General features: G+C 38.6%; 1 protein-coding gene across 1 annotated transcript; it reads left to right on the forward strand.

Moving 5' to 3' along the window:
• The first annotated feature begins 523 nt into the window (after nt 1–523).
• Nucleotides 524–7,649, forward strand: TCTE1 (t-complex-associated-testis-expressed 1). Its single transcript, XM_063290306.1, has 4 exons — nt 524–730; nt 1,204–1,772; nt 4,039–4,488; nt 6,887–7,649. The coding sequence occupies exons 1-4, from the start codon at nt 547–549 to the stop codon at nt 7,058–7,060; spliced, it is 1,377 nt and encodes a 458-aa protein (XP_063146376.1). The 5' UTR covers nt 524–546; the 3' UTR covers nt 7,061–7,649.
• The last annotated feature ends 1,678 nt before the right edge of the window (nt 7,650–9,327 follow it).

Below are 9,327 nucleotides of genomic sequence, written 5' to 3' on the forward strand. Positions count from 1 at the left end.
TTGGACTCGTTTTAAAAAAAGTGGATTAGAACACCTAAAGTGTTACATATATTACATCATGTGAATGGCCTCCATGGACCTTTTACTTTTTAAGCAGAATATTTATTTAATTGTGCTTATTTATGTGATGTGTGCGTGAGTCATTTCCTATAATTATTTCATCTTTAATAGACATTAAAAAGCTCAAGAGAAGACAAAGCAAAATTCTGATGTAAACAACTTACAGTTCTTGAATATTTTTACATGCAGAGGAGTTGACTCAATAAAATAATTTGCCACGTTAATATCTGCATTGATGGAGCTACTTATTGCCTGTACCATACTAAAGGTTTAAATAAATGCAGCTATAAAGGATTTCCCCAACTTCCTTATTGTGTGTTTTACAATAAGTATTTTATTAGTATCAGACACAATTTTGACTTTTGGTTTTCTTGTAAATATTTCTTCAGTGAGTGGTAGTTACAGAATTTTAGTGGTTATCCAATTTGCACAGAACTTTTTTCCATTCTATTAAGAAGTAGAGAAAAATTACAGCAGCACAACAGGATGCAGGAGAATGTACCTGGAGAGCTCAGTACGGTCCCTCCTCCAAGCCATGTAAAAATAAAAAACCCTGCAGCTAATCCCCGACGAATGCGACGGATTATTGCTGAAGATCCTGAATGGAATCTAGCCATAGTTCCACACCTCACTGAGCTCTGCATCCAGCATATAATCAACAATTTTGAAAGTAAGCCATGTAGCTTTCCTATATAAAGTTGCTTGCTGAGGAAGTATTATTTAATACAGTTTGGAAATGTATCTGCTGTTGAGGGTCAGTTGGGGAAAAAGGAAATTAGATGGGATGACTCTGCAAAATGTCAAGCAGTTGTACCACAGATTAAATTGCTCCTGACATTGCTAGTTGACTCATTTAATTCATAATTTTGCCTAGTTTGAATAATTGCCATCTCTGCTGTAACACAGCATATGAATCCACAAGATAACTTAAAATTGGTTTAAGTTATTCCCTCTGCCTGAGAATGGCAGTTCTGTGAAGACAACTGAATATTCTTAATAATGTTCCCAGCATACTCACCAAATTGGCAAGAGTTTTTGGTGGAAGTCATACTAAAACAGCATATGCCTAGTCTAAGGGTCATATAGATAAATCAGTGAATAGCTCTCTACGTTCCCTTGTAATCCTAACTTCTTTCCAACCAGAGAATCCTATCTTGGAACACCTACTTCCTGATCACCAAAAGACAGTGCTAGAAAAGATCTCCACAAGCCTACCCCTTACTGTGACTGCCAATTTGATCAGTGATGAAGGCTACTGGAAACGGTGCTGCACTGAAAGATGGACAGTTTGTGATGTATCCATCTATGGAAACAGTTGGAAGCAGATGTTTTTTGAACGTCACTTGGAAAACATTTTGAAGTTCTACATTCCAGATACTACTAGTCCCAACCAAATTCTGGGTATCATTCCACTCTGCAAGGAGTATGTGAAAAAACTAGAGATTGACCAGTTTCTTCCACCAGTGGGGCTAGATCAAAAGAAGGAAGATGAAGATGTGTCTGATACTGAAAGTGATGCTGGAATAGATGAACCTTCTATGGACCATTTTGATTTGAGCCTGCTTGTTCCTGCACTCTGTCATCTTGAGGAGCTTCATCTTTCATATGGTGTTAAAGACTGTGGCATGAATTTTGAATGGAATCTTTTTGAATTCACTTATCGAGACTGTTGCTCACTGGCCAATGCTATTAAGAAATGTCCAACTCTGAAAGTAATTTTTCTAACACAGTTTTATAGTCTTCTGTAACCTTAAACATAAAATGAGAATTCCTCAAGATTGTAAACTACCCTGGATCGTGGCATGACACACTACTTCCATGGTATAAAGGAATGTAAAGCTGAAGTTGGGAAAGCTATGAAAGAACCATTAAAGCAGGGAAGGAAGGAATGAGCTGTTAAGGAGGGAGCTGGAGAGGCAATTACAAGTCCAGAGACTGAAGCAAGCATGAGAAAGAAACTCAAAATAATCCCGCTTGATTTTGTTTAGTATGGGAGGGGACAGAGAGAAACTTAGACATGTTTTCAAGATTCTGTTGTTATACTCTACAACAGCCTTTCTCAATAGGGGTTCCACAAAAAATTATGATTAAAAAAAATATTGCTTTTTGAACTTTGCGTGCTGTGCAATACTAGCATTCACAGTGGTGGGAATTTTTATAGATTGTGACTCAGGTGCCAGCCTGTCCCTTTGCCGTTGTAAATGTAAAATGTGGATTGTGTAGGTTAGAAGTGATTTGTTTCATGAAGTTTTCATATTTTTTGTGATTTTTATGCATGGGCTTCCTGAGACCTGAAAATTATTTCAAGGATTCCTCTATGGTAAAAGGGTTAAGAAAGGCTGCCCTAGGACAATAACATAGCATTCTTAGAATCCCTGCAGTTTCTTGACCACCTTACCTCAGAGGGCTGACATCAATCTTGAAAGCCTCTCCCAAGTTTCTCTCCAGCTCCTCTTATACAAAACAAAATTAAGGCAGCTGCTTTTTCATGCTTGCTTCAATCTCTGGACTGTATAACCACTTCTCCAAGTCTCTCCCTAATGGCTTCTTCCTTCCTTCACCCCTTAACAGCTCTTTTGCATTTAGGTCAGCTCTAAATTCCTTTACACATGGCTGTAGAGCATCCTTGCACATTAACCCTGAAAATTCTTACTGGGAAATGAAATGCCCTGAAAATGTTAGAACAGAGGTATTGCAGCTATTCTATAACTTCATCCTCCTTCAGGAGGCCAATTCCACAGGTCTTTCCCAGTCTGCTAAGGATTATAAGAGAAGGATCTGTGAAACTGGATCCTTTGGTTCTGCTATAATGAACAAATGACATTTACATCATGCAGATTTCAATGGTATTTACTTCCAAATAAAACTCAGACAAGATGAGAATTTAAGATTAGAGTTGCAGTGCTGGTGCAAGGCAACTTCTACTGTTTTACTTTAGCTGTGTTATCATGAATCTCCCCAAATAAAATCCAGATTAAATTGCAGAAAAGGAAGTTTTAAACCTTTCTTACATCGGAATGCCACCCCAATCCAATTTAAAGACAATATAACTTTTTTAAAAAAAATTTAAACAAAACAACAAAAATGATAAACTCAAACATTGATCTTCTATATTTCTTCTAAGGTTTGGCTCTAAGTATGTGTAGGGCAAAACTGCTGTTCTTGCAAAACTAGAGTGTGATACCCAGTGAGACTTTCCAGTTACATCCCCAAACTATCATAAGCAGTTATAGACACTAAGCCTTGGTTTATACCACATAAAAGAATTGTATTACATCTCATTATCAGTTTGCTCTGATGGGTCAGTATCTTTTTAGCTGCAGTTTTGTTTAGAGGTAACAAAAAAATCTTTCAATAGAAATTATCTGAGGAAGTATAGGCAAAAGTAATTACAAAACTGCCTACATGCCAGGGGCTTTCAAGTGATATTATGTGGATGCCAATTGTTTGAGCATCTAAGGCACAATCACATTTACAGTTTTATTGTTTATTTAAATGACAATATAAACCCTGCTGTTCTAATGGTGCTGCACAATTCATAATATAATTTCCTTCCTCCCACAAAAAGCAGGTAAGGGAATTTTCTAAATGGCTTTCATTTAGAAACAAATAACTTTCTAGGGCAGGATGGGCTCCTTTGGACTCAAAACTGTATACGGTTCAAATCCTCATTTTCCAGCCCAAAGCCCCCTCTGACCATAATTATTTAAAATTGATTGCATAGTTTCTCACCACTTTGTAAAATAAGCATATCACAGGAAAAAAAAAAGATTCCACCCCCTTCTCCCCCAAATCCAGCCCTGCTCATATGTGCCCTTGGCCTGGTCCTCAACTGTTCCAAAAATTTTAAGTGCAGCCCTCGGCCTCCAGACACCCTGCCCACCCTTATTTTAATCATTTAGGGTGGAAAAAAAAGTGTCTTATTGGAAATATGTTAACTTCTTGATAAATGCATGTGATCTTATTTTGTTGTTGCAGGTATTCAAGCTGATACGTAGCAAAGTGGATGATGATAAAGCCAGGATACTGATCCAACACCTATTGGACCACCCTTCATTGGTAGAATTAAACTTATCCCACAATCTGATTGCAGACAGGGGAGCTCGAGCTATTGGCAAGCTAATTAACCGCAGTAAGATGGTAACACTTAACATCTCTGATAACCGGATTCGGGCCCAAGGAGCCCAGTCTATAGCTCATGCGCTGTTCAAGAATTCTACCCTGACATCCCTCAATTTACGACTCAACTGTATTGAGGATGAAGGAGGCCAAGCCATTTGCCACGCCCTTCTGGGTAACAGCACACTGACAACTCTTCACTTGGGTGGCAATGAACTGTCAGAGCCGACAGCCACCCTTTTCTCTCAAGTCTTGGCTCAGAACACAGCTTTGACTCATATCAACCTCTCCTGCAACCACATTGGACTAGTATGTAATCTTCTTGAAACGGGATTGTGTGTTCTTTACACAGTGCTTAGATATTTCAAAGTATTATCTTACAATCTTGTAGGGTAGATCAGATCTGGAGGATAAAGCTGGGACGTAATATTAGTTGGGAAGAAAATTGGTCTGGCCCAGACATACAGGAGAATTCCCAGAAATAAAAGCCATCTCAGAGACAGGTTCTTAGCAGAGAAAAGGAGCTGACAGAGTTGACTGTTCTTCCTGTAGAAGCAGGGCCAATAAATAAAACTTTACCTTCAATTCCTCAATCTTTGGCTCTGCCTTCAAAAGAAGGGCAGAGTTTTTAAGCTGCACCTGCCTGCTGAAAGCCCTGACAAACAGGAATACTGACAAACGTTATTATAAAGAAGAAAGGAATGTACAGTTTTTTTTTCCTGCAGTCTTTGGGTATTTCTTGGTGAAGAACTCTAACATAGCCCTTTCTACATTAGGCAGTTGTTTGCTAAGGCACCTCTCAAGCCTAAAATAGGCCCAAAGCAGAAAAGGCCTCTCTGCTGGAAGCCACTTCCTATGGCGCTTCTGTAGAAAGCAGAGCAGCCAGCCAGCCAACCCGTAGTGTGAGGAGGAGCCGGGTGACTCAGCATCACTGTTCTCGGTTTTTTCTGACATAATGAGGAGGAGTCTTTTTGATCTACAGTTGGCTTTTGTTTTTAGAAAATAGTCGTTCAACCTGTAGTCCTATCTGTAGATTAAAATACTGGAATACAGTATATTCTTTCACCTCAGGTGTACTCAGTTATCTCATTCCTATGTCATTCTGTGGCAGACTAAGTTTTGACCTGGGTAGTTCCAGGCTTATAGGCTAACCTTCTAGATACAGTCCTGCAGAAGTTAGCTTGGTTCCAGGAATCAAATTAGTGAGAAAATCAATCTGGTTTACTTCTGTAACAAGTACATAATTTTACAATCCAGCATTAGACATAGTTTTACTTACATTAAAAGATGTAAGTTCCTTATTTCCAGAATGTTTTTTATTGTAAGACTAGGCTGCAGGTGTTCTCCAAGCTTGCTTTTCAACTGAAACATTTTGTTGCTTGCCTTGGATTTCAGACATTACATGATTCTCAGTACATGCCTCTTTCCTGTTTTGGCAGTCAAACAAGTATTTGGACTATCAGCATCCCAGTGGTATACCAAAGGCTTAATGTACATGTTCTTTATAACATTAGTGCAATTTCAGGGTACAACTAAAGCCTTGGTAAGATAACCTGTTTATGGCTATGCAGTTAAATAAGTGTTCAAGAGATGGCAATATGTCGTTTGATAGCTTAAAGGATGTAGTGGAAAAAGTGGGAATGCAAGGTATTCTCAATTTCCAGGATTACAATGATACATTATCATTAACTTTGTGATTAATGTCTTTATTTTAAAAAGCATAGACTATGGAGATGCAGTAAGAGGATTCAGAAGAGGGAATTAATGAAGACATGTCAGCTCATGTCAGAGGATCACCGGCTATCCTTGATTTCTTTCTTCAGTTTCAATAATACTCCTGACTACTTTGTCACCTTTAAAACCTGTCTAGTAGCATATGTGTCATGATGTCATTTTACAATTCTTGTTATGCCAGTATTGTTCTTCTGGGCCTGCATAGATGCATTAGGGTTGAAGGAGTTAATGGAATTTTTACTCTTTCTCCTTGCATGCCAAAGCTTTGAAGAATTGCCTGCCACATCTATCTAGTATTTTCTAAGTAAATCCTTTATTATCTCCTGACAACATAATGAAGCAGTAGGAATATGTCACTGTCATAGCATCTTCATAACTGAGAGCATAACACATAATCCATTAGGTGAGCAGTTATCTTTAAGTTGCAGTAGGTTGGCAAAAGGGTGGTGTTATCATGTACACACATTTGGCATCACAGTAACTCAAAATAAAAGATAGCCAACCCACCTTTTATTCTGTTTTTCTTGAGTTTAAAAAGTATTCACTGCAGCTGAACCTGACCTCAGAAATATTTTGGGCTGCTCTGATACCCCACACAACAAAATTGAAATCCCAACCGCTCCAGAGCAAGAGCTTAATTTCAGTCTAGGTCTGGGACAGAATTTGAGTGCCTTCAAGGTTCAGAGAAACACTGGAAATGAACTAGAATGAAGCCAACCCAATTTTTTCAGCATGACATACCAGGAAAAGAGTTTTATAGACATTTCAGTTATAGAGACCTCTTAGAGGCATTTGATAAAAGTGAGTTATAGGTTGGGGGGAAAATATGTGCACATTCCATAATCTCCCAAAAGGAATTTCAAGAAAAAGAGTTCTTCAGGCTACTTTTGTACATTTTAAAGTAACATTTAGATTGTGAGATATGGCAGAATGCATAACTTGATCTTCATCTTAGTCTCTCTATTGGTTTCAGGATGGAGGGAAGCAATTGCTGGAAGGCATGTCTGATAACAAGACAGTAGTGGAATTTGACCTCAGACTGGCAGAGGTGGGACAAGAGAGTGAATATCTTATTAATCAGACTCTAAAGGCCAATCAGGAATTAGCCCGTCTCAAAAACCTGCATCTTTCCACCACAAACAACTGAGGAAAAACATTCTGCCTAGTATAGTTTTGACATTGCCTCTTCACTCACGTTTGTTTAAGTATCTGTTTTTAGGTAAGCACTGTGATCAAAGTTACTTGTTCTCAGCTTGTGACTGGATGGGTGTAACTTCATATCCATCTACCACTTTTGTGAAGTTTTTGCAGATGTCTAAGAATTCATGCTCTTGTATAATTAAGCCTGTAACTAAGCCCGAGCATGTAACTGAAATAACCACATATACTGCATCCCTGTTTAGTTCTGCTTCTTTGTTCCTTCATTCCTCTGTTACCTCTCCTTGGTCAGTTTTAAATGGTAAATTCTTTGTACTGTATAAAGCATACAGTGAGTGTTCTTTATAATTTAACAATTCATTTAAAATTACAGTTTAGTTTGCAATTCTGGAAACCAAACATTATACACTGAATATGTAACAAATACTGTTGTTAAATAATAAGAAAGGATTCAAGGTCTAATACTTCTTATCAGATTTAAATTTAATACCTCAAAAGAACTGGTAAAAATATGTTAGCTGAAGTGTGGCAAATTGTATCAGGAGAGCTTTAAACTGAATTGTTTGGAGTTTCTAAATGAAAATCCTAAAGGTAAAGTCCTTAGATACAAACCTGCACTGGAAGAATATAGGTCTTACAGTAATGTGGCCTATTAAAACAATCAAAAAGTAGAACACTGGCTTATAAAGTTTGTGGATTTTGTTTCTCAGAGTATGCAAAATTAACAAGATGCACTTAAAGTCTCAAGTATAGGAAGGCAGAATATGATTGAATCAGTGTCATCTGTGGGGGGGGGGGGTCAAATGTTGAAAGCATTGTGCTACAGTATTGTAATGCAAGCTCTGTATCTTTTGTACATGTTGTGAAGTCACATGCATGAATGAAAGGGGAGGACTTTCATTATTACAATGTGATACTGCTTTGGGCATTTTGATAAAGCATCAGATCCTGCAGAATCTTTGGATTTAATAAGAATAACAAGCTGGTGTAAAGACCCTCAAGATTAGAATATAACAATTGAAGCATGTCGTTTGTTCAAAAGAAAGGAGTTTTATGGTATGTTTAAAAGTATATCTATTCAGAAATCCAAGTGAATGAATTTGGCAGTACTGCAAAGGACATCTGGGTTAACATGTGGAGGAATTTAAAAAAGCAATAATATCACTGGTGTCCACCATCAGCCACCCAATGAGAGGATGTGGATGATGCCTTTAATAAGCAAACTGTGGATTTTGCGAAGAGCCATGAAGCTGTAATTTTGGGAAACTTTAATTACTCAAACGTGTGATGGAACAGACCTTGGGAACACAGAGGATGGAGCAAGACCATTACAGGAGGGAGTTGAACCATTAGAGAAAAGATTCCTTAGTCAGGGGTGGGTGGTGGGGGGAGAGAATGTAAAGAAGAGACTCAGAGTAACTCCTTCTTACACAAGCTAGGTATAAGTGGTTTTAGAGAACTGCTTTGACAGGCTTTCAAGTATCTTTATTCTAGAATAAAGTTCATTCTAGAAATCTAAGTGATTCTTGTTTCTTGAGTTTGCCAGCCTTGAGGGACTTGACATCCGTCTGGAAAGCCTTCTTACTCTCTCATCAGAGATGCATCAGATCATATATTCTGGACCCAAACCATGGCTATAGGTCTTGAGGTACCCCAATGTCAACAGAGCAAGTTGTGGAGGGATTATTAGATGCAGAGATCATCTGCTTGCACTATGTTATAATGCAAATAGCACAGTGTTTGGGTCAAGATTTACCTCAGCCTGGAGCAATCCCACAGACTCCTTTCTGCACTTGCTTGCTTCTATGAAAATACACCTGGTATTTTTCTGCTCTATCACCTCTCTGTCTCATATTCAGGGGCTCCCCACTTCCTCTGTTCTGGTGGATGGGAAAGAGGAATACAAGGTGGAGTGTATTCTGGATTCTAAATGCAGGAAGAGCAGATTGGAATATTAATTCACTGGAAGGGCTATTCTGAGACAGATCTTGATAAGCAGGAGCAGATGTACACATCCCCAACATGTTCACCAGTTTCATCTGAAATTTCCACAGAAGTCTCATCCTTCTGACTCAGACATTGAACAGGGGAGGGAGGGGAGCATTCCAGCTTCTGTGTTTTGTTTTTTTCTCTTCCAGATTTGTCCATTGACCTTGAGATGCACAGTCCTCCTTCATGGGCCGGTGGGAGGGGGTCATCCCTTGCTGTGCATTTCATGGTGGAGAGGGAGAGCGGGTCTTATAGGTAAGGTGTTAA

Source organism: Candoia aspera, chromosome 1 (assembly GCF_035149785.1).
Source record: "Candoia aspera isolate rCanAsp1 chromosome 1, rCanAsp1.hap2, whole genome shotgun sequence".
Classification (NCBI taxonomy): domain Eukaryota; kingdom Metazoa; phylum Chordata; class Lepidosauria; order Squamata; family Boidae; genus Candoia; species Candoia aspera.

Excerpts from the sequence above, each read along its gene's own strand:
- TCTE1 (XM_063290306.1), top strand. The coding sequence starts at position 547 with ATGCAGGAGAATGTACCTGGAGAGCTCAGTACGGTCCCTCCTCCAAGC. Across the intron at positions 731-1,203 it reads TATAATCAACAATTTTGAAA|AGAATCCTATCTTGGAACAC; the intron begins GTAAGCCATGTA and ends CTTTCCAACCAG. Across the intron at positions 4,489-6,886 it reads CCTGCAACCACATTGGACTA|GATGGAGGGAAGCAATTGCT; the intron begins GTATGTAATCTT and ends TATTGGTTTCAG.